This window comes from Lithobates pipiens, unplaced genomic scaffold (genome assembly GCF_037356315.1).
Source record: "Lithobates pipiens isolate NorthernLeopardFrog02 unplaced genomic scaffold, aLitPip1_a1.2 Scaffold_18, whole genome shotgun sequence".
NCBI classification, from domain to species: Eukaryota; Metazoa; Chordata; class Amphibia; order Anura; family Ranidae; genus Lithobates; species Lithobates pipiens.
The window spans coordinates 81,610,064-81,635,766 of record NW_027507758.1 but is presented as its reverse complement, the minus strand read 5'-3'; the positions used below and the strand labels follow the sequence as shown (position 1 = coordinate 81,635,766).

Here is a 25,703-nt window from a genome sequence, read left to right as displayed (position 1 = left end):
ATTTGCTGCAAGTTTCTGAGACAGTTTTATGTTAGGGATGTAAGTCACTTCACTGCATGTTTTATATTTCCATCACATCAGCTTATTGTGATTAAATATCATTTCAGATGTATGTCCCCAGTGTATTACTTTCTGTGGATTTGGATAAGGAGAGCCACCGAAACTATGGAAGCATGGAAGAGTCAACGGATCCTGTCACTACAGATGACCAGCAAGCATTTTTTACTGAGTAACTCTGAGATATGATGTAATAATCAGGAATTGCCACAGGAGGGAGACATTGCTCCTCTAAATCCATGCAGTAGGAAATGTGTTAAGAGATAGAGAAAGATCTTAAAAGGACTTTGGACTTTGCAGCCCTTCCTGAGACACTTAGGTCACAAAGAGCATACGTGTTGGAATGTCTTTAGGATCAGTTTTTGTTGCATAAAGATAATTTGCGAGGACCAGGCTTTGTTACATAAATACAGTATATACATGTGAAGCGAGCAGTGTTCCCAGCTGTCCATGCTTAGTACTACTTTTTTTTTTTTTTTTTGAATAGTAGAGACTGGTAACACTTAAATAAGGGAATATTTTGATTGTATGGCCATTTCAACAAACACACCAAAAATTTAAAAGCACATTTTGAAGTTAAGGTCGTATCTGGGAGATACTGTAGTTTCTTTGAAATTAACTTAATAGGGTTAATATTTTTCACTGTGTATTAAATATGCCAATATATTTTATTATTGTTGAAAATGTTGGATATTTTGTTCTTGCCTTTATTTATTTTTCCATATATTTAAAGCAAAATGTCAGGCAAACGAATAATACGTTTAAAAATAATTTGATCACGAACATCTTTTCTTAAAGCAGAGTTCCACCCGTTTTTGTGTCAACAGCTACAAAAAGTGTAGCTGCTGACTTTTAATAAACGCACACTTAACCATCCCACGTTCCAGCGATGCGGCCGCCAAACCCTCGCTCCTCTCTCTTTCCTCTCTCCGCAGCACCGGCATCACTACTGTGAGCACCCGGCTGTGTCAGCCTGCGGCTTAACAGTCGAGTGCACACTGCGCATTCAGGAGCTGCGCTGCGTGTCCTGAATGACCGAGCAATCTTCTGGGACCAGTGTAACGTGTCCCAGAAGATTGCTGGGAGGGAGAGCGGCGACGGCGGCCCAGAGCGGAAGTGGGAACTGGGTACCAGTGAAAACTAGAAAGGTCAATAATCTATGGCTAAAAAACAGAGGAGATGAGGGAGCTCTGATGGAGCTGGTCAGAGGGATGATAGTGATGAGGTGGCACTTCTGGCAGCACTTTGTTTAGAGGAGAAGAAACCCTGAAGATATAAAAAAGGAAAAGAAAGGCGCCTCTAAGTGCAGTATACAAAATGTAATAATGTACACAAAGGGTTAAGTGCACTTACAAGATCGTTGAGTGTTAAAATCAGGAGTCCTCGTCGGTGGCATGTGTCCATCCATTTTTTGATAAACAAAAATGTATCGAAAAAGGCTACCCTCCATCACTCGTCAAACAAGCCTACACCACATGCATCAATCCTGATACTCCTACCCATAAAATGTATTCATCAAAGGACATTCGGTTCACGACTCAATTTCCTAACAAACACAAAAATATGGAACACATAGTTCATAAACATTGGCCAATACTACTGCAGGATTCCCATCTCAAAGACAGTATACCAAATAAACCCAAATTTTCATATAGGAAAGCGCCTAACATTAAAGGAAAGATTGCCCCAAGCAAAAAAAAAAAGAAAACAAATACATCATCTTCACTCCAACTCATTTTTATGATTGGGATGTATCAATGCCGCAAACCCCTTTGCCTTACATGCAGTTTTGTACAACATGGTCAAAAAACATTCACGATTAAAAATAAAACATAGAAAATTTCGGAATTCTACACGTGTTCTACAAACCATGTAGTATACTGCCTGACCTGCCCCTGTGGCCTCTACTATGTAGGTCGATCTATACGCCCCCTAAGCCAGCGTTTTGGAGAGCACCGCTGATTCATGGAGGCCGGTAAAGACCACCATGGCGCCCCACGACATTTCACCCAACATCATCCTAAATCCACCGTTGGCCTAAAAGTATGGATCATCGAATCCATACCAGCCACTCTCCGCAGCAGAGAGATTTAAACGTCTCTGCCAACATTAGACATATTGGATATACGCTCTTGACGTACTTTCGTCTGGAGGTATTAATGAAGAATTGGAAATTAGTACCTTACTCTAGATAATACTACATATAACATACAGACTGTGATATTATGGTGTCTATTTGTTATCCACTACTAGTATACTATCCACCTCTAACCTCCTAATTTTATCTTGTGTAAGTTATATGATCTACTACATTTAGTTGTTCATTTATCATTCATTCCCTCTTATTATATCCATACTTCATGGTGTTTGTCTGTTATACATGTACATATCTGCCATCTGTCACAGTCAAATATGATCTGTTATCAACAACTACAGGCACAATCTGTACTATTTGTAGAGCATCCATTACATCTTATTACCTATTCCTATAAGTAAATCCTTTATAGTAGATTTGTGACCTTATTTGTGGGTGTGTAAATCCCCGGCCACCCCTGTAACACACCTGCATACTTATTTACAGTCTATTATTATCATCAGAGTATTGCTACAGGCATAATCTGTATTATTTGCATAAGCATCCACCACCTCCTATTACCCTTCTGTCGTTTATAGATGCCCAGCCACCCCGTAACACTAATTCACAGTTAAGTAATACCTCTCGCCATGAGATTATTGCTACAGCCATAATCTGCACAATTCATACAACTTGTATAAGCATCGACTATTTTCCTCTACCTGTCTTTAGTGTATAGATGCCTGGCTGCCCTTGTAACACACCTATACACTTATTCATAGTCAAGTAATATTCAGAATTGTTTTATCATTGTTACAGACATAATCAGCACAATTCACACAATATGCACTATATACTATCGCTTATTCCTTTTTTTTAAATCCCCTTTAAACAGATTTATTACTTTATTTGCATGTGTATAGATGCCTGGCCACCCCTGCAACACATGTGTTTAAACGCCTGGCTGCCCTTGTAACATGGCTGCATATTTATTCATTGCCAGCGCAACATTAGACTTGCGACCCTATTTGCATGTGTGCAAACGCACGGCCTCCTTTGTAACACATGTATATAGACACCCAGCCGGCCGATGTAACACACCTGTATACTGATTCAATATCAACCTTACGTTTGTATACTTATTTATTATTGTTAATTTAACCACTGCCATCTGTGCCCTGTACCCCTGTGTCAAATTCCTTCAGGACTTCATTGTATATAGCACTGCCGTTAATGATCCAATTTGTGGGTGCACGGTTGTCTTGGCCGTCCTCGTAATACACCTGTCACTTCCCTTATCATTGTGTATTCAACATCTGCCCATACTCCCCTTACTCTTCCCCCTCACCATTTATAAGCCAGCTTGAGGAGTATGGGCGTAGGTCTGACGTAGGAGCTTCACATGCTCAGAAACGCATTACCGCCCCCTTCTCTCCATTGTTACTATCAGACTCGCGTGTCCCGCAGTGAATACAGGCTTCCCTGTTGCCTCCTCTTTCCAATGCGTATGAGAACACTTTACAGCTGCTGGATGGCTCTACACTGCTCTCTACCACCATTCTGAGGATGGGCACATGCCACTCCTGATTTTATCATGTCTTAACACTCAATGATCTTGTAAGTGCTTTGTGCACTTTATTAAATTTTGCATACTCCACTTAGAGGCGCCTTTCTTTTCCTTTTTTAATAATCTATGGCTGATGGTGGCAGCTCCCCTCAGAGAAAGCCAACTCTGTAAACAGGATGAAAAAATGGGAAACGCATGAAGAGCCACCTAAGTGTAGCATTAAAACACGATTTATTGGCAAGGTAAGCAATAGCTCTCACAACATAAAGATTAAAAACAGGCTCATCTGTATGTGGTATCTCTCCTGAGGTCCAAGGCAAGCCTCTACGTGTTGTAAAGGTGGCAGGGCCTCCAGGAAGTCGGCCGGGACCAGCGTGGAGTGCATGGAAGTGACGTCACCGGAAGAGGGGAAGCATTAGAGAGAGAAACCGTGCTAAACAGACAGGCTATACAGGGACTTCAAGAGGCTGATACCAGCTCCAATTCAGGTACTTACACTTCTTGCCTACATATAAGGGCTTATTCACATGGGGAGTATAGCTTCATACCCTGGTGAGGCCCGTGTTTACCCACATGGGGTTGCACAGGTGTTCAGTGTATCCCCCTGCAGGCAGTCCCACTGCTATCAGTTGGGATGCCCCCTGCAGGCAGTCCCATTGCTATCAGTTGGGATGCCCCCTGCAGGCAGTCCCATTGCTATCAGTTGGGATGCCCCCTGCAGGCAGTCCCATTGCTATCAGTTGGGATGCCCCCTGCAGGCAGTCCCATTGCTATCAGTTGGGATGCCCCCTGCAGGCAGTCCCATTGCTATCAGTTGGGATGCCCCCTGCAGGCAGTCCCATTGCTATCAGTTGGGATGCCCCCTGCAGGCAGTCCCATTGCTATCAGTTGGGATGCCCCCTGCAGGCAGTCCCATTGCTATCAGTTGGGATGCCCCCTGCAGGCAGTCCCATCGCTATCATTTGGGATGGCCCCTGCAGGCAGCCCCATTGCCATCAGTTGGAAAGCCCCCTGCAGGCAGTCCCATTGCTATCAGTTGGGATGCCACCTGCAGGCAGCCCCATTGCCATCAGTTGGGATGCCCCCTGCAGGCAGTCCCTTTGCTATCAGCTGGGATTCCCCCTGCAGGCAGCTCCAATGCCATCGGTTGGGATGCCCCCTGCAGGCAGCCCCATTGCTATCCGTTGGGATGCTCCCTGCAGGCAGCCCCATTGCCATCGGTTGGGATGCCCCCTGCAGGCAGTCCCATTGCCATCGGTTGGGATGCCCCCTGCAGGCAGTCCCATTGCCATCAGTTGGGATGCCCCCTGCAGGCAACCCCATTGCCATCAGTTGGGATGCCCCCTGCAGGTAGTCCCTTTTCTATCAGTTGGAATGCCCCGTGCAGGCAGCCCCATTGCCGTCAGTTGGGCTGCTGCACAGACACAGCTGCTGCTCCTAATGGGACATCCATGCTGGTGCATGGCCCCAAAAGGGTACGTTCAGGACTGTGCATGTGCACAGACATTCGCGCATCCCTGTGTGGGTAAACACGACCCTCACACGGGGTACGGATTCATACACCCTGTGTGAATGAAGCCTGATGTGTTCATTTTTACAGAGGTTAATTTATTTGTGCCCTTTACATCTGTCTGGGGTTCAACTTTTCATAAAGTAAAAAAATAACATAGTGAACAATGGAATCCAACACTCCTGCTTGTATTGAATGCTGAAAAGTCTTATAGAGGCTGCAATTTTGAAATGGGAGTGGAATTTTGGAATGAGGGAAGGCAGGAGACATGGGCTGCTGGACAGAATACATGGATGGCTAATCCAATAGAATGTAACAACCCATACACTCCTGCTGGTGTTTACATAAAATATTACAGATCAAGATAAAATTACAGAACAAATTACATTGGGGATGATTTGCAAAAGGAATCAGGACTGTTAACTTAGTAAATTGTATTTCCCCCCTGTAAAGTGATAGTAAATAAAGGGAGCCTGTGCTCACTTCGAAAACAAAATCATGTAGGGGGAAATAAAAAAACAGGCTTTTTGCTAGGATAATATTGTATATTGTATATTGTTGCTTGAAGTGAACAAGGCTTTATCTTTTTTTCTTTTTTATCAAGTTCCCTTTTGCAAACGGCCTCTAATCCTCTTAGGAAATTAACCCCAATGTTTTGGCCTGACAGTGGTGGACCCCCATTGCCATCAGTTGGGATGCCCCCTGCAGGCAGTCCCTTTGCTATCAGCTGGGATTCCCCCTGCAGGCAGCCCCAATGCCATCGGTTGGGATGCCCCCTGCAGGCAGTCCCATTGCTATCCGTTGGGATGCTCCCTGCAGGCAGCCCCATTGCCATCGGTTGGGATGCCCCCTGCAGGCAGTCCCATTGCCATCAGTTGGGATGCCCCCTGCAGGCAACCCCATTGCCATCAGTTGGGATGCCCCCTGCAGGTAGTCCCATTGCTATCAGTTGGGATGCCCCGTGCAGGCAACACCATTGCAGGAATAGGGACTGTTAACTGTATTTCCCCCCTGCAAAGTGATAGTAAATAAAGGGAGCCTGTGCTCACTTCGAAAACAAAATCATGTAGGGGGAAATAAAAAAAACAGGCTTTTTGCTAGGATAATATTGTATATTGTTGCTTGAAGTGAACACGGCTTTATCTTTTTTTCTTTTTTATCAAGTTCCCTTTTGCAAACGGCCTCATGGGCTGCTGGACAGAGTACATGGATGGCTAATCCAATAGAATGTAACAACCCATACACTCCTGCTGGTGTTTACATAAAATATTACAGATCAAGATAAAATGACAGAACAAAATACATTGGGGATGATTTGCAAAAGGAATAGGGACTGTTAACTTAGTAAATTGTATTTTCCCCCTGCAAAGTGATAGTAAATAAAGGGAGCCTGTGCTCACTTCGAAAACAAAATCATGTAGGGGGAAATAAAAAAACAGGCTTGAAGTGAACACGGCTTTATCTTTTTTTCTTTTTTATCAAGTTCCCTTTTGCAAACGGCCTCTAATCCTTTTAGGAAATTAACCCCAATGTTTTGGCCTGACAGTGGTGGACCCTTTCACTGTCAGGAAGCAGTGGTCTCTCAGCAGAAGTCTGAAACAACCCTGCCGAGTCAGAGATAGTTTTTCAATAAGCTTTGCTGATTGCAGATCTATAGGTCTTACTCAGCAGCGGGTAGGTTGGAACCTCTGCGGAGAGATCACTGCTTCCATACAGAGCACAATGCATGCTGGTAGAGGAGAGATACTCTCAGTCTGTGGTTACTTTCTAAAGAAAGCAAACTGTAAGACTTTGCACACCTGTTTTGATGCACCTGAAATGTATTTAGCTTATATAAACTGAATATTCAATTAGACTTCAGCAACCATACATGGGCAGACATAACCCTGAGAACCATGGGCAAGAAGATATATGATGTCCTGAAACTAATAGCTTTATTGCCGGTGCTAGATGACAAGGATTTAAACAATTGAACAAATAATAGACTTGAAAGGCACAAAAAAAAATACAAAGCGGTGCAAGATTACAAAGTGGATCAAAATACAGTATAAAACTGCCATACTAAATGCCTCAATATTAATAACAGATTCATTTTTCAAGAAAGAGAAATTTGAATAGAAATGTTATTTCTCATATGAGATGAGCAGTATTACATTCATAACCCCCCAATGTTTCTCTTTGTAATAAAAATAGCAAGAGACAGGTAATATGTCATATTACAAGGGGAAATGTTCTGGAGTTACACACTCTCTAGGGGTTAGAACACAGATCTTTGGTTTACAGGGATTTTCCAATAGATGAATGTCTATTATTAATATTGTATATAATCTGGTTCATATTCGCTATTGTCTTCCTGATTCTCCTGGCCAATCAGGAAGTGAGACCCGTCACCCGATTGACTGAGAGGAGACACGATCCTATTGGCTGCCTAGGAGGAGGCGCACGGCAGAAGCCACGGTGATGCCATGGAGGAGGCTTTTCTACTTGTGATGTGACTGCTTTAAAAAAGAAAAGAAGGGAAAAAAAACAATGAGGCTTTTCAAAAATTAAATAATGTAATGGTGTTTTCCACATGTTTTGTAATATTACACATGTGCATCTTGCTAAGGGGGCAAATAAACTGACTTTTGAGAATCCCTTCATTACTGATCATGTGCATAACAATCTTTCATTATGTTTATTTTGACGAAAGAATTCTAACTACCAGAAATTTACTACACTAATCAAGCGGTTTAATCAATAAGCCATAGTCCTGTTAGGTCCCATTCACATGCATGTGACTGCATGTGCAAAGGTTTGACATTGTTTTTAATGTAATTCACATATATGTGGTGTGTTGATGTGCAATTGCCAAGGAAATTCAATGTTGATTTTTTTTACCTGTCTGTCTGTTTTTTGTCTGCCTACCCAAAAGAGTAAAATACATGAAAATGAAGACGAATAGGTGTCATATCAGCCTGTTTCTTGATTGACAATCCAACCAAATAGATCCTCTTCTTTGCGAACCAGGCCTTGCCCTCACTTTCTCGTTTCTTTGATCTTCCATTGCAGGAGAGTCTGGCTAGCAGGGAAATGACTGTACACCAAGGGGCTCCAAAAAATGAGAGAATGTCTTCTAATTTTCTATAAAATAAGTTTGGCATTTAGCGTTCGGTTTAGTTTTACAGTTAAAATGTATGTAACTGCCAATAATGAAAGTCTTTTATTTTGTTTACTAAATAGATCATTGAAAATGTGTTCTTATATCTGTTGGATAAGTGCAAGATACCTGTTGACCCTACTAGAATTCTAGAAATGAGGTGAGGGTAAGGTGTTCTGTAGTACTAACACACTTTACTGTCTTACAGTGACAATGCTGCTCCTCTATAGAGTGCATGTTGTCACCCTAGGACAGGAAGTGTGTTATTGCCAGGGCTGGGTGAAAATAAAGTTAAAACAGCTAAGACCCATACATATGGGGTGTAACATGAAACAAGGTCACAGATTATGCAACGCCCCACCCCCATACAACCTTATATGCCCTTGTTGAATATGGTTGTTTTCCTTCAAGCTCCATGTGCATTTTAGAATTTGGCACAGCTGCGGATGGCTTTGCCCACAAAGGCACGTAATTCCTTCACAAGACCGGTGAATGAAAATACTGCAAGTTTCATCTGCCACCACAGCATAGGGACTTGTGTGGTGGCGTCATTGCACTTGTGGTCCGTTGATTCTTCCTCCAGCGGTACGGACCTGTGGCTGGAGGAAGAGACTGCAGGAAGCAGAGCATTACAATGCTTCGCACGGATTTCACACAAAGGAAGCAATACAGGCAGACAACAGGATACTTTTTCATACAAGTACATGGTACAGCAGTCACATATCAGGCATATTAGGTGATTGGGTAACAAAATTTAAAGCAATTTTGAACCCAAAAAACAAGAATATAATATACTGTGGCTTACCAATCCTTAGATGTGATGGCTGCATTCGTTTTCATCTTTAAGGTTTTCTTTTTACCTTTATTTCCCCCAGTGATCCTCCCAGTAACACACTTCCTGTCATAAGCTGGCCATAGACGGTTCAAATCTCGGCCGGTATAGCAGTGGCCGATCGAGATTCGAACCATGTATGGGCAGGATGATTGTACCCAAGTTGATCAATCGAGTCGAACCAGCCTGTCATATTTTTCATGCGATTATTGCCAGCGGCTATAGCCGCTAGCAATAGTTACTGTGTTCTCCCAGCATTAATGGGCTCACTGCCCTCCACTGAGAAAACACAATAGCTCTGGGAAGGGATTCCCCATCAATGCTGACTGTGACTGTAGTTGCAGGAAAGAAAAGCACACCATCTATGGCCAGCTTGATGGATGCAATAGTAAAGCAGACTTCTTTGGACAGCAGCATTGTCAGTCTGGAGAGAGGGTAGTATAAAGCTGGCCAGTGGCCACCAGGGCCAGGACAAGGGGGAAGGAGTGGCAGAAGAGGAAAGAGCCTTGGGCAGAACAGCTCATGAACCGCCATGGATTGCTGGTGGAGATGTAGGGATCATTTCTACTCAGTGCCAAGGAACTCTAATTCCAACCTTCAATGTTTGAGGGTTTTTTTTCTTTTTATTTTTTTATTTTTTTTTTTTTAGTCTAGAGTTTTGAATATTGACTCTTGGAATGTCCGAGGGCTGGGGGCCCCTGTAAAAAGAGCAGTGGTGTTTGACACCCTTGAAAAATGCAATGCAGGGCTGATCTGCTTACAGGAGACGCACCTAACTGAAGATACCAAATTAAAAAGCCAGAGCAGGAAATTTCAAGCTCAGTTCCACTCAGTTCACACCTCCTATTTAAGGGGGGTGGCGTTTTCCTGTCGGCAGATCAGCATAGATAAAGAGGAGCGATATGTTTTTTTACACTGTGTAATTGAGAATCAGGAGTATGTTTTGGCAAATATTTACATTCCTCCACCATTTAAATTGGAAGTTCTATATTGTTTAATGTGATTGTAGCCGTATTAGTGCAATTGTGATAGAGAAAATTGAGTACTGTCCGTGATACTTTTTTTATTTACACTAACATACAATTTTTTAGGACAATTTTTTCAGGATATTGTTTAATGGAATTCATAGCGGATAAATCCGGGATGCCAGTTATAGTAATGGGGGATTTTAATGAGGTCATTATTAAAAGCCAGGATAGGTTTCCACCAGGAGTATATATGCAGACGGAGGTTGAGACCCGGTTGTCCCGGTTTTTGCAGGAGGGGGGATTGTTTGATATGTGGAGAATGCAAAACCCGGATCTGTTACAATATTCATGTTTTTCAAGCTCTTACTCCTCACTCTCAAGAATAGACTTAGTTCTTGGGAATGAGGAGGCAAGCCGTGTAGTAAGGGAAATAGTCTATCAACCTAGGAGGGTGTCAGATGACTCACTAGTGACAGTATCTGTAAATTTAGGGGGGATAAGACCCCCAAGAGTATGGAAAATGAATCCAGTATGGTTCGAGTTAATTGGAGATTCTGATAAGGTGCTATTTAAATTAGCAGAGTTCATAAAGTTTAATAATGAGTCCGCAGAAAGAGGAGTGATATGGGATGCATTAAAGGCCTACCTTAGGGGTATCCTTATCCAACAAGTAGCAAAAGTTAAGAAGACATCCAGTGAATGGGAGAACAGAGTTAAAAGGGAGTTAGCGGTAGCAGAAAGAGCGTACATAGGAAACCCCACTCCAGAGAAACAAAAAATATGGTTAGAGAAACAACAGGAACATAAGGTAGTGATCATTAGGAAAATAGAGAATAAAAGATTGTTCCAGAAACAAGTGGAGTATGGGGAAGGGGAAAAAGTAGGAAGGATGCTGGCACAGATAGTAAGAACTAACCCCTCGCCATCCACCGTCCCAGTCATCAGGACAGAGAAGGGAGAAATCTCAGCACAGGGATCAGTGATTACAGATACCTTTAGGGCATTTTATGCAAAACTGTACAGTTCACAGGGGGCGGTGGGTGACGAGGACATGGATATGTTCTTTGCGAATATCAAAATACCGTCCCTTACCAAGGAGGAGAGGGAGACAATGGAAGCCCCATTAACGATAGAGGAAATTCAATGTGCAGTGTCGGAAATGGCGAATCAGAAATCCCCAGGACCAGATCCATTGGAAACTCAATCTTATCGACCCATTTCCCTCCTTTGTGCGGATGCTAAAATATTAGCTAAAGTATTAGCAATTAGGTTGAATAAAATTATCTCCAGATTGATACATCTCGATCAAACGGGATTTATCCCGGGCACGTCTACAAGTATGAACATAAGAAGATTATATCTTAATCTGCAGGTACCAACAGAAAACGAAGGCAAAAAGGCAATTACTCTGGATGTGATCAAAGCCTTCGATAGTTTAGAATGGAGATATATCTGGTGTGTACTGGGCGAATTTGGATTTGGTCCCATGCTTATTGCGTGGGTAAAAACTCTGTATAATGGCCCTAGTGCCAGAATCAGGGTTAATAATGAGTACTCAGGTAAGATTTTTTTTTAGAGAGGGGGACAAGACAGGGGTGCCCTTAGTCGCCCCTGATTTTCGCCCTGGCGATAGAACCGTTAGCTATTGCAATTAGATCCAATATGAATATGGTTGGCTTCCAAAGGAGGATGAGGGAAGAGAGGATCGCGCTATATGCGGATGATATTCTCCTCTTCCTGGGGGACACAGAGCAGTCCCTCAGGCAGGGGATGAAAGTCATTACAGATTTTGGGAGGTTCTCGGGACTGGTTATAAACTGGGAAAAATCAGCCCTTATGCCAGTGGACAAATTGAGGAGCCAAAGTCCAGCGACAGTGCCGCAGATGGAAGTAGTGGAGCGAATGAAATACCTGGGGATACTTATACAAAGAGATCCCAATAAATACATAAGTGATAATGTTGTCCCATTAATAGCTAAATTTTAAAATAAAATTGAAATTTGGAAGAGACTCCCATTATCGACTGCAAGGGAGATGTAATCTGATTAAAATGGTATAGATGCCGCAGTTATTGTATGCGTTACATAACTCCCCGATATGGGTAGATATAAAATGGTTTAGGAAAATAGAGGTACTATTTCGAGAACTCATATGGAGAGGGGGAGTATCAAGGATTGCTTTACAAACTCTGCAATCACCAACAAGAAAAGGAGGAATGGCAGTACCACACCCAAGGAGCTACTTCCTAGCTGCCCAATTGCAGCACCTGGGAACGAGTGAGGAGATAGGTGGTGGAACGAACAAGGCCTTAATGTTAATGGGGACACCATATAAGACTATGGTAGAAGCTCTTGAGGCAAACTCATTCTCACAAAAAACACCTACAATAAAATTTGTAGTAAAAGTGTGGAAGGCAGTTAAGGCAATTAAAGGTCTGGGAGGCTTAACCAAATACGCCCCCTTGTGGGATAATCGGAACCTGCAGGAAATGGAAAAGATAGGGAAATAAAGGGGATAGACAAGCTGGCCCAGTTATACACAGGAAAAATATTAAAAACATTTAACGCATTAAGATCGGAGTTTGATATATCAAAACAATCATTTTATAAATACCTTCAAATTAGACACGCGTTAGGGAAACACTTTAATAAGCAGGGACCAGTTTGGAACAACTCCCCTATTTATAGCAGATTAAACTCCCAAGAAAGGGCAAAAGGATTTATAGCGGATGTTTATCCATCTATATTTGAAGGAAGTATAGGAAGCCCAGAAAGGTTTAAATGTAGAAGGAAATGGGAGGAGGAACTTGGAACATTCACGGATGAACAGTGGATGAAAATATTGGAGGGTGACACTTAATCTCAGTTTCGCCTGCCCAGAAGATGTCACATTTAATGCTGCTACATAGATCATATTACACACCAAAAAGACTGTTTAGCTTTGGACGCAGAGCAGATGATAAATGCCCTAGATGCCAGGAGTCTGGAGACTTGGCACACATGTTCTGGCGATACCCAAAACAGTTTTTCGCTACTGGTCAGAGATTGTTACCACTTTGAATGAAATATTTAGAGTGGCGATCAAGAGGGACCCCAGGATATGTGTGTTGGGCCTGGACGAAGGAATAGGAGGATGAGCATGTATAAATAAAGCAATATTGAGGTGTATGTTTCAGGCAAGAAAATTTATAGCGCAGAGGTGGCAAGCAAAAAAACCCCCTTCAGTAGCAGACTGGCAGCTAGTAATTACAGAAACAATATGGAAGGAAAGGGTAATATATTTAAGGAGAGGTAATTTTAAAGAATTTAAAAAGATGTGGAAACCCTGGTTGGATAGACTGAGATACCCAGTATGAGGGATTAGGAATATAGGTGAGGGGGAGAAGGGAGGAAGGGAATGGTAAGGAAGGGAGGGGAGGATAGAGAAAAGGGAAGGAAGGAAAGGAAGAGAGGGAAAGAAAGAGGAAAGAAAAGGGGAAGGAAGAACATCTGAGCAGTGGGAGGAAAAGGGGTTCAATAGTAGAAGAATTAATGATACTTTATGGATAAGAATGTTTGTTAAAGGCTCACCCTGTTATATAGAAATGTTTTACGTGTTAGAGTGAAATAAGTGGTTGTATTTTTCATAGAGAATGTTTCTCTTTTTTTTTATTATGTAAAATATTGAAGAAAACAAATAAAGATTATGAAATAAAAAAAAGAAAATAGCACAGATGCTGGGGTGGTTATTGTGTAAATTGATACCAAACCTGGGGGTTACTATTGCTAAACCTGGCATCAGTGCTGAGGGTTATTATTGCTGAAACTGGCACCACTGCTGGGGTTATTATTGCTAAAACTGGCACCAATGGTGGGGTGGTTATTGTGTAAACTGGTACCAATGCTGGGGGTTATTATTGGGGAAACTGGCACCAATGCTGGGGGTTACTATTGCAGAACCTGCCACCAATGCTGGGGGTTAATATCGCTGAAAATAACACAGATGCTAGGGGTGGTTATTGTGTAAATTGGTACCAATGATGGGCTTATTATGTAAATTGCCACCAATACTGATGGTTTTTATTGTGTAAACTTGCGCTAGTGCTGGAGGTTTTTAATGCAGTCACTGCTACCAATGCTGCGGGTTAATATTGCTGCTTCTAATGTTAATATTGCGGGCTATTGTGTAAACTGGCACCAATGCTGGGGGATATTATTACCTAAACTTGTACCAGTGCTGGAGGTTTGTTAATTTAGTCACTGGTACCAATGCCGGCATTATCATTGCTGCCACTGACATGAATACAGGGGGCTATTGTGTAAACTGGCACCAAAGCTGGGGGTTATTACTGTGTAAACTGGCACCAATGCTGGGGATTATTATTGCAGAAACTGGCACCAATGCTGTGGGTTACTATCACTGCAGCGATGAGGCTTATTTTACTCCTAATTTTTTTTCAGAGTGCCTTGTGGTAAAAAATAGAGCATGACATTTTACAGGGTGTTATGCACCCACACAAGTTGGTCAGGCCTAAAAGAAAACTGTGAGAGCACTAGAAATACTAAAGGAAGTCAGTAGTTCTTGTGGCCCAGAAGATCTTGGTATGCAGAAATAGTAAAGATGGACCCACCCCACCACCCCCATCGCTGCTATCGCAGAGACCAGTGTTCCATCCTACTTTACAAATGCTAAATTTAACAGTTTGGTTATTGAAATCCACATTCTAAAGAATCGTGTGCTTTCAGGCTCAGTGATATCTACCTTGATTAATGCAAGGAAGCCAGCTTCCAGAGTAATTTATTATAGAGTCTGGAAGGCATATGTTTCCTGGTGAGAATCCAGGGGTTGGTATCCTAGGAAGTATGTCATAGGTAGAATTCTTGCCTTTCTGCAAATGGGTCTAGAGATGAAACTGGCTTTGAGTCACCCTCCCGTCCAACCTTCCTCTCTATGCTACGCAGTGGTCCAAGGACTTGCAACTGACTCTTGATGAGGAGGACTGGTCCCAAATATGGGCCAATACCAAATCATCCACCCAAAATATAGTGGCTCTGGAGGCTAATTATAAGGTGCTTATGCGATGGTATCTGGTCCCTGCTAGGATCTCCAAATTTTTGCCAACTTACTCGCCGGCGTGCTTCCGAGGCTGTGGAGAGAGGGGTACACATGCCCACATATGGTGGACATGCCCGATAGTGAAACGATTCTGGCTAGCAGTGTTTCAAATAGCTTCCACGCTACTCCACAATACCCTGGCTCCTGACCCAGTCCTTGCACTTTTAAACCATGTACAAGGAGACTATACCAAAGCCCAAATCCGCCTTCTTCTTCAGCTGACTACGGCTGCAAAGCAGACCATTGCCAAAGCCTGGAAAACCCCGAACCTACATATAACAAACTAAAAATAGGGTAACCCAAGCCACGATTCATAGCAAGATTGAGGCAACATTACTGGATCGTGTCCCTCACCATTCTCGAATTTGGACCCCTTGGGTAGATAATTTCCTCCCCCCAGATTTTGACACAAGCCTCCTTGTACCATAAATTCAGTCCACCCTGAACCTAAATGCTTAATGGTCCCCTGGGGCCCTGTGCGGTCCTGCCGACACTGACTCTGTCTCTCCCTCTCCATCCCCTTCTCTCTAGCTCGCTCCTTTCTTCCTACTGTGCCTTCCCCTTCTTTACCTTTTCCTAGCTTATGGCTACAATCTAACTGTATTCTCTGTGCAATGAACAAGGTCCTTCGGATGACTATCCCGTTTGCCCTGCATTCTCTTCTGTCCCTACCACGTTGGTTTTATGTTTTGGGTTGATGGTGGTTGGGGGGCTTTCCCCCTCTTAACTGGCTGTCCTCTTATCGAATGCACCGGTGTGTTCCCTTGTTCCAATGTAAAGTGCGCTAGTAATGTGCTTAGCGTTATATAAACACAGCGATATATACACCATGTTCTTTCTTTTTGTAACCAACGTTTTGTGCCGCGCTCGCGGTCTTGAATACTTCTGTTTGTATTCCTTATTTTTGTGTTATTCACAATAAAAAATTTGAAACGAAACTGGCTTTGAGTACTATCAAGGGCCAGGCAGGGCCGTCTTTAATATTGATTGGACCCTGGGCAAAACTTTTCTTGGGGCCCCTCTATGCAGTTTTGCTCTCACCTGCTCTGAGACATACAATAAATAGCAGCTAGACTCAAAATCAGTTTACTGAATCAGATCAGGCAGCTATTGTGATTGGTTGCCAGAGGTTACAGTGTATCATTACTGCTCACTGACTGGTTGCTAGAGGTTACAGCACTCATTACAGCTCACTGATTAATTACTAGAGGTTACAGCACATGATTTCTGCTTGTTGATTGGTTGCTAGAGATTACTATGTATATGACCTCAGGGAGGCATGATATACATATCAGTGCCGCCACTCACCGCTATTTACATATGAATGCAGCCGCTATTTACATATGAATGCCAGTAATTTACATGTAAACACAGGGTTTGCGGTGAGTCATCTGTACACAACAATAGGGCAGAGCTGGACAGCATTAGTAACAGCACTTCACACTGAGATATTGGGACACAGCACAGGACTAAAACCTCAAGGGACGAGGGAATTTAAACTAGGATAGTTGGCAAGTATGAGGCAGCTGCTTTGGGCCCCACAACAATGACAGGGCCCAGGGCAGCTGCCCCTTTTGCCCTGCCTTAAAAATGGCCCTGGGGCCAGGTCTCGGCCTTATCACTATTGTTTCAAGGTCCGCTTGCTTCGCATTGTTTGGTCCGAAGCTTTATTTTATACAGGGGGTAACGCGGCTTAATCCACTGGTTAGAGCACCCCTGAACCCTTGGGACTTAAATTTAGTTCTGCCGGCATTACAGAAACAGCCTTTTGAGCCGATACGACATATTTCTTTGGTCCTTTTGACATGGAAGCAAGTTTTTCTGGAAGTAATTTCTTCTGCAAGAAGGGTATCAGAGTTGGCAGCTCTTTCTTGTAAAGAGGCATATTTAATTATTCACAAGGATAGATTATTATTGTGTTCTCATCCTAGCTTTCTGCCAAAGGTGCTTTCAGATTTTCACCTAAACCAGGATATTGTTTTACCTTCATTTTTTCCAGTACTCTGTTCTAAGGAAGAAAAGTCACTACATTCCTTGGATGTAGAGAGCAGTCAAAGTCTATTTAAAGACGACTGCTCAGATTCAGAAAACATGTTTTGTTTGTGTTGCATGAAGGTCCTAGGAAAGGGCAGGCAGCATCAAAATCCACTATTGCCAAATGGATTTGGCAAGTAATTATTCAAGCTTATGGCTTGAAGAGGAAGGTTCCACCTTTTCAAATCAAAGCGCGCTCCACCAGGTCTGTTAAAGCGGAGGTCCACCCTAAAATGGACCTTCCGCTCATCAGATTCCTCCCCCCCTCCGGCGCCACAATTGGCACCTTTCAGGGGGGAGGGGGGTGCAGTTACCTGGATAATCCAGGTAACTGCACCCACTTCCGGGCTAGCTCTCTGCGGAAAGGGGCGTACATTACGCCCCTTTCCGCAAGTGCCCGCCCCCTTCCGCAAGTGCCCCGCTGCCTGCTGGGAAACACACAGATCCCAGAGGCAGCGGGGACCATCCTCATTGCGCAGCGCGGCTCGCGCATGCGCAGTAGGGAACCGGGAAATTAAGCCGAAAGGCTCCATTTCCTGATTCCCATACCCAAGATGGCGGCGGCAGCACTCGAGTGTCGATCTAGAGATCGGCTTCGGGTGCCGACATCGCGGGCGCGCTGGACAGGTAAGTGTCACTATTTTAAAAGTCAGCAGCTGCAGTATTTGTAGCTGCTGACTTTAAAAAAAAAAAAAAACGCGGAGTCCCGGGGGACTCCCGCTTTAAGGCTTCATGGGCAGTGCATCACCAAGCCTCCGTGGCTCAAATCTGCAAGGCCGCAACCTGGTCTTCAGTCCATACATTCACCAGATTCTATCAGGTGGATGTGAGAAGGCATGAGGATATCGTCTTTGGGTGCAGTGTACTGCAGGCGGCAGTATAGGTCCTCAGGTCTGATTGCACCCTACTTTTGTTTGTGTTCCCACCCCTTGCTCTGGGACATTCCATACAGTTATTACTGTGGCTCCGTGTCTCATGATGTACGATAAAGAACATTTTTATTTTTATAACAGCTTACCTGTAAAATCCTTTTCTTGGAGTACATCACGGGACACAGAGGTTCCCCCCTCTTTCTGGTTACACGTGTATTGCTTTACTACAAAACTGAGATACTCCTGGTAAGGGGAGGGGTTATATGGGGAATTGAACTTTCTGTTTAGGGTGTGCCAGTATCCATCACCTGAAGGTGCCATATAACCCATACAGTAATTACTATGAAAAAAAAAGGAGAAAAAATACTGCGCTAAAAGTAATATAAAAATGAAAAAAAAAAAAACGAACCCAAATACCTAAAAGCAGCGATTAATATGATGTGATATACACCCATAAACCATATAAATCAGAAAATTATAACCGTGCTTTCCCCTATAACAAATTCTAGTGAGAAGAAATAACCCCTAAAGGTTATAAGAAAAAAGTAAAGAAAAAGAAAAAAAAAAAAAAATAACCATAACGTGTGGACAAAAATACTATGTATACACTATAAACAGTTACAATCTAGTGAAAAAATATGTATACAGTATAAATTAATGAATAAATGAATAAAAAATATGTTGAAATAGTTATAAATTCATGCAATCCATAAAGTGCATTTGTATATTTAATAAGATGTTGATCTCTAGCCGAGTGAACATTTTGCAAATATTTTCATGAACAGCTACCTCCAGCTGGTCAGTGTACTCTCCTGCCAGCCAGGAATCTGTTCATTTTTTTCTTCTCCATTTACCCCACTCGCTGAATATAAAATAAAACAAATGATCCCTGGCCAACTTTAGACTGTCAGATCTACACGAACTTCACTAATGAATTGAAGCTTAACTCCAGTCTCCAGCTAACACTTTATTAGCAGTTACAGTAAACTGTTTTTTTTTTTTCTCTCTTTAGGATAAAGGTTTTACATTAATAAATAAAAACTGACCATTGTAAGCCCCCCTTTCAGTGCTAAATGCCTTGTCTCGACCCTCCTAGCTGCCACTTTTTCTGGATAACCTGGTAATTATAGGAAGTTAAGAAATAACAGAATTACTGGCCAGATCACCCAAGTGAAAATAAAGGGGAAAAAAACGAATACAGCCACCATCTAAGAATTGATGAGCTGCAATTTAATTAATTTTTGTTTTTGGGTTTAATATGGTTTAAGGGCCAGTTCACACCACATGCAGTCCAGTGCATTTTTTTACTGCATAAAAAACACATGGAAAGTAGGTTATCTGGTTTTCAGTGGCATAGTTCACGCCAGTGCATGCAGTTCCAGTGCGTTCCAGCTCCAGAAAAAAAAAAGTAGAACATGCTGCATTTTTTTCTGCACTGGACTGTACTGGAACGCTGTAAAACGCATCAAAAATGCACTGCAACGCACCCAAATGCACCAAAAATGTACTGCAACACACTTATCCTTATTTAAGGTTAAGAAAAAAGAGGGGGGGGGGGGGAATCACTGGACTGCATCAAAAATGCATCAAAAAAGCACTGGAACGCATCAAAAATGTGCATTCTGAAAAGCACCTGGAACGCATGAATGAAATACTTGTATAGCGCACAATGCAAACTGAATCGCCTCTAGGCGCTGTGGCGAGCTTTGATCTGCGTTTCTATGGTGTGAACTGGCCCTTAATGTTTCTGGTTTATTTTGCTTTATAAGTGGAAGTATCCCACCTGCCTTGAATTTGTGCGATAGTCCCTTGGGAATCTATTTGGGCTTACTGCACAGGTAGGGCTAAGGAAGATTTCAGCTGCAGGACAGTGTGAATATAACCACTTTCACAGGGTTAGAAATAAATTGGAAATCCAAAATGTTACAATTGTCACTAGAACAGGAGGCGAGGTGAAATCTTGCATTGGGGACACCTTCAAAGTGACAGCTGTCTAAATGTGGCAATACACTTATGCCCTGTACACACGACCGGACTTTTCAACAGCAAAGGTCCTACAGAACGAATCCGTCCGACAATTCGATCGTGTGTGGGCTCCATCAGACCTTTGCTGTCCAAAAATCTGACGGACTTTAGAAATAGAACATGTTTCACATTTTTCCGCCAGACCCAGTTCCTATGGAGAAATCCGCTCGTCTGTATGCCAGTCCGATGGACTAAAACCAACACTAAGGCAGCTATTGGCTACTGGCTATGAAATTCCTTATTCTAGTCCGGTCGTACTTCATCACGTTCAAATCCGTCAGACTTTGGTGTGATTGTGTGTGGGCAAGTCAGTTCATTCGGAAAGTCCGTCGAAAGTCCATCGGACCTAGTCTGCCGGAAAGTCCGGTTGTGTGTACACGGCATTCATGATTTGTAAATGATTTAGGCACGAGTGATCAAACAAACAAGTAAATTAACATTTTTGTCAATTGAAATATTAAATGAGGTAGCAAACGTGGGGTATTGTTCTGTACTTTGTGGCCACAGCTGATCAATTTGGCAGCATCAAAATCGATTAAGATCTACAAAAATCAATCAAATGGAGGGTCTTTATATTTTCATTTTTATTAAATTCGATCAGTTTAGTTGCATTAATCGATCGATTGCATGATCATATCGATAACATGTGTGGTCACCATGATGTGTGATTATCCTCACTTTGAAGCAATCTCTTTTCACTTCCTGTTTTCTCTCTTGGATAGAAAACAAAGAAGAAAAAAAAAAAACGACAGTAGTTTTAACCATGGAAAGTTGTAGATTTAGATATACTTTAGGTTTCAGGACTAAGTTAAAAGGGAATTTTTTTTTTTTTAAAGTAGGCAGCTAAAAAGTAGCTGCTGACTTCATAATGACACTTACCTTTCCAGGGTAAAAAGAGCGACAATTTTGAAAAAAAGCACAATATTTTGTCCTTTTTGCTACAATAAAATATCCAAAAAAAAAAAAAACAATATTTTTTACTTTCTGCTATAATACATATCCCAAATATATATATATATATAAGAAAACATTTCTTCATCAATTTAGGCCAATATGTATTCTTCTACATATTTTTGGTAAAAAAAATAAAAAAAATAAGTGTATGTTGATTGGTTTGCGCAAAAGTTATAGCATTTACAAAATAGGGGATAGACTTATGGACTTTTAATTTTGTTTATTATTTTTACTGGTAATGGCAGCCATGTACGACCCCATACACACTATTAGATTTTCTGCAGATTTTTGCCTTCAGATTTACCAAAACCATATAATATGAAGTCAAACCGAGTTTCAATTTGTATGCAATCAGGCAGGCCCTTGGTTTTTGTAAATCTGAAGACAAAAAATCTGCAATCTAATAGTGTTTAGGGCCTTAGTGACACTTTTTGGGGACCAGTGACACCAATACAGTGATCAGAGCTAAAAAAAAAATGCACTGATTACTGTATAAAGGACACTGGCAGTGAAGGGGTTAACTACAAGGGCGCTCAAAGGGTTAACTGTGTTCTCTCAGTGTGTTTCTGTGTGGGGGAAGTGCTGACAGGAACAACACAGAGATCGCTGTTCCTGATCACTAGGAACAGCAGATCTCCATGTTGCCCCCTGTCAGAATGGAGATCTGCCTTGTTTACATAGGCAGATCCCCATTCTGCCTCTGTGTACCATGATTGCAGGTGGCTGACGGGCATCAGGTCTGCCGGGCACATGCATTGGCTGCTCCTCCATGAAGCGGGCACGCGTGTATGCACCCACACAATCTATTGCATGAAACAACGTACAGTATATGCTGTGGGTGGTCTTTATGTGGTTAAACAGTGTTTTTTGTTTGTGGTGCTCAGATGCAGTGAAGATCTGCTTTAAGAATCTAATGTTTAAAACTTTTAGGGCTTTTTCAAACATGTGGCAAGGACTGCCGCTCCTCTAAAAATCAATTTGCATTTGGAGTGCTCTTCAATGGTGTTTGACAGATGGTAAGGAGGCGATATCCTTCTGTTTTAACCCTCTAAATGCTGCACTACTGTGCAGATGGTTCCACCGCGCCTCCACTTACTTGAATTGGTTGTGGGCAGTGGTGGTCATCAAATGTGGCAGCGTGTTTAATTCCTGCCATGACCATGTGGCCATGAAGCAAAACTTCACACTCATGGCATATGTACACCCCTGTCTGATGCCTTTCCAGCTTAACCACTTGCTGACCGCACTACAGCGTAGCCGTGATGACGCCCACCACGCGCCCTCTGCTGGGTGCGGGCGGCACACTCTGTGATGGCAGAGTGAGGTAAAGAGCCAATCAGCGGCTCTTTACCGCGTGATCAGCTGTGTCCAATCACAGCTGAGCATGGATATAAATAGAAGCGGGTTATTGGCACCTCTTTCCTCATGCTGACAGCATGGGGAGAAGACAAGAGAACCGAAAACCGGCTTCTCTAAAAGTGACACGTACACTGATAATCAGGGCACTGTTTACCAGTGCGGGCCAAACTGTGCGGGCCAAAACTGTGCCCACCAGTGCTGCCAGTAAGTGCCTATGGGTGCTTTCTCATCAGTATCACCTGTCAGTGCGGTCTATCCATGCCCAGCAGTGCCTCTTACCAGTGCCGCCTCATCAGTGCCGCCTCATCAGTGCCGACTCAAAAATTACCTGTTTGCTAAATTTTATAACAATCTATGAAAAAGTTTTTATTTTTCAAAATTTTCGGTTTTTGTTTAGTAGAAAATAAAAAACCCAGTGGTGATTACATACCACCAAAAGAAAGCTTTATTTGTGTTAAAAATATTCATATTGGTACAGTGTCGCATGAGCGCGCAATTGTCATTCAAAGATAGCGCTGAAAGCTGAAAATTGGCCTGGGCAGGAAGGGGGTGAAAGTGCCATGAAAGTAAGAAGTTAAGAAACCTGTTATATGTTTTTAATAATTCCACCCCCCCCCCCCCCCTTTAGGGGATAACAAAAAATAAAGGGAGTGTACAGTCTTTCAATTGTTTTTTTTGTTGTTTTTACAAAAGCCTATAAAAGAGATAATCCTAATGTGAAGAATGTTATCAATGAGTATTATTGTATTTAGTGTGTTTGTCTTTGCTTCTATAGGCCCGTACACACGGTCGGACTTTTTGACAACAAACATGCAAATTAGCTGTTTTGGAGCAACATCCGACTGTGTGTACGCTCCATCGGACAAACTTTTTCTGTTTTCATCGGACTTTTGTTGGCTCTGCGAACGGACAAACTTTTTGACAACAGAAGTCCGATGGAGCAAAGTCCGACCGTGTGTATGCAAAAGCATCGGACTTTTGTACAAGGTACAAACACGCATGCTCAGAACCATTGCAAACGATCAGACTACAATACAGAAGTTGACCAAAGGTGGCGCTGGAGTCATTGAACGTCCTCTTTTGAAGTGGCGTCCGTACGTTGTGACGTCACCACGTTCGTGTTTGTTGTCAAAAAGTCCGACCGTGTGTATGCAATACAAACTTGTGGACAACACACTTTGTACAAAAGTCCACGGAAAAGTTTGTACAAGTCCGACCGTGTGTATGGGGCTTATGTGTGACATGGAAGTCAGGTAACACACTGAGAACAATGCACCCCTGTGTGGCTGATATCGCAGACACTGGTAAAGTGTGTGAGTGTGTGTATAATCCCCAACAATTAACTTTTCTTGTTTGCTTTTCGTCTGTTAAAAATACTATTGAAAGCGTTTTGTTGTTTCTGTTTGATAATTGCAAAATCAGTGAGCCAATAATGTCTGTAAATTCTGCCTCTGCTGTACTCTTATTAATTAAAGTTCTCTCTGTGGACTACAGGACATCTCCCCCTATGGCATGGAGAAAAGGAGAGTAAATCCGGCCATAGATGGATTGAATCTTGTTCGGTTCAGCAGGGCTGAGATTTGATCCATCTATGGGCAGGCTGGTTGTACCCAAGTCGATCCATCGATCACCCTGGGCACAAACAGCCTATCAGATTTTTTACATACGATTACTGCCGACAGCTATAGCTGCTAGCAGTAATCGTTGTGTTCTGCTGACAGGGAAGTCTCCCTATTGGCATAACATAATAGCACTGACTGTGCTGATGGGGGAATCAAGCAATATCCCATAATCTATAGGCTGCTTAACCCCTTTGTGCTGGCTGTGATCACATGATCGGAAAGCTCCCGATCTCAACAAACAATCTGGAGTTTTCTGTTAGCCGCCGGTAACTGTGCCCGCAACGCTTGCACTCATGGCACAGCTGTGTTGGCTAATTGGCAAGCAAATATGCGGGCACTTGTGGCCAAGACCCGCCCGCTGACAGGGCGCATATATGCATACTGTCAGCACCTAGGGTTTAAGAGGTGTTCTCTAGTTCTGTCCTAGAGTGACAACGCTGCTGCTCCATAAATACATTACAATGAGTCAGCATCGTTGCTCTAGGATAGAAAGTGTGTAACCAGAAGGCTCATTAGGTGAAAATCTTTTTTTTGTAAAACTAATGCAGCCACCACAAACAGTAATTGCAAAGCAGAAATATCTTCTATCTTTGTTCTTGGGTTTAGAGAACACTTTAGGAGAGGAAGTAAATGCACTGCAGGAGCATGAGGATTCCTGAAATTACCTACACATTTTTCAATGGTCCAAAGCCATAGTTGTCAACATTCAGAAAAAATTAATAGGGACACTTTTTTGTCTGTAGGCGGAGTTTTATTAATTAGGGGTGGGGCATTCATTTCTAGGTGTAGTTTAGCACGGAGAAAAAATGTGGCGCATGTAATGGCAAAAAAATGGGCATAGTTTAAACGAAATATTGGGCATGGCTTAAAGGGGGTGTGGTTGGAGTCTGAAATGAAAGAGGGATGGAGGAAGAAAGAAAGGGAGCAAGAGGGAGAGAGAATAAAGAAAGAAAGTGAGAGGAAGGAGAGAGAAGGGAGGAAAGAAAGAGGGATGGAGGGACAGAAGGCCCAGATCCTACACCACAATAGCAATATGTGTATTCAAGAAAGTTTAACAATCAGCAGATAAAGATACTCCAAACACCACCCCCCCCCCCCCCCAGGCAGATCCCATCAAACGCATACAAGAGATGGTCAGAGACTGCAGACGTGATGCAAGAGAGGGTCAGAGAGTGTGCCAACATAATACAAGAGACGGGCAGAGAGGGTGAGGACATGGTACAGAAGGTCGGTCGGAGAGGGTGCAGACATGGTACAGCAGATGGTCAGAAAATGTGCAGACATTGTACAGAAGATGGTCAGAGGGTGTACAGACATGGTATAGGAGATGGTCAGAGAGGATGCGGACCTGGTACAGGAGACAGTCAGAGAGCTGGAAGGCAGCTCTGTGGTGCTCGCGGGATCTCCCCCAGCTAGTAGGTCTCTCCTCTGTGTACAGTGGTGAGGGGAGGGGCCTCCGACCCAGGTAGCTAATCGGCTTCAATGTACAAGTGAATTGCTTTGCTCGTACACTGAAGAGAGAAGCCGATTAGCTGCCCGAGGCGGAGACACCTCCGCTCTCCACTGTACACGGAGGAGAGACCTGCTAGCCGGAGG

At 42.9% G+C, this 25,703-nt stretch overlaps 1 protein-coding gene across 1 annotated transcript in view; it reads left to right on the top strand.

Moving 5' to 3' along the window:
- The window catches only part of TMEM63A (transmembrane protein 63A), a 107,727-nt gene extending 106,986 nt beyond the window's left edge, over positions 1-741 (top strand). Inside the window, exon 23 of the mRNA XM_077485845.1 lies at positions 108-741. Within this exon, the coding sequence (XP_077341971.1) occupies positions 108-233 (126 nt within the window). The 3' untranslated portion in view covers positions 234-741. The remainder of the gene's footprint in view (positions 1-107) is intronic.
- Positions 742-25,703: the final 24,962 nt, after the last annotated feature.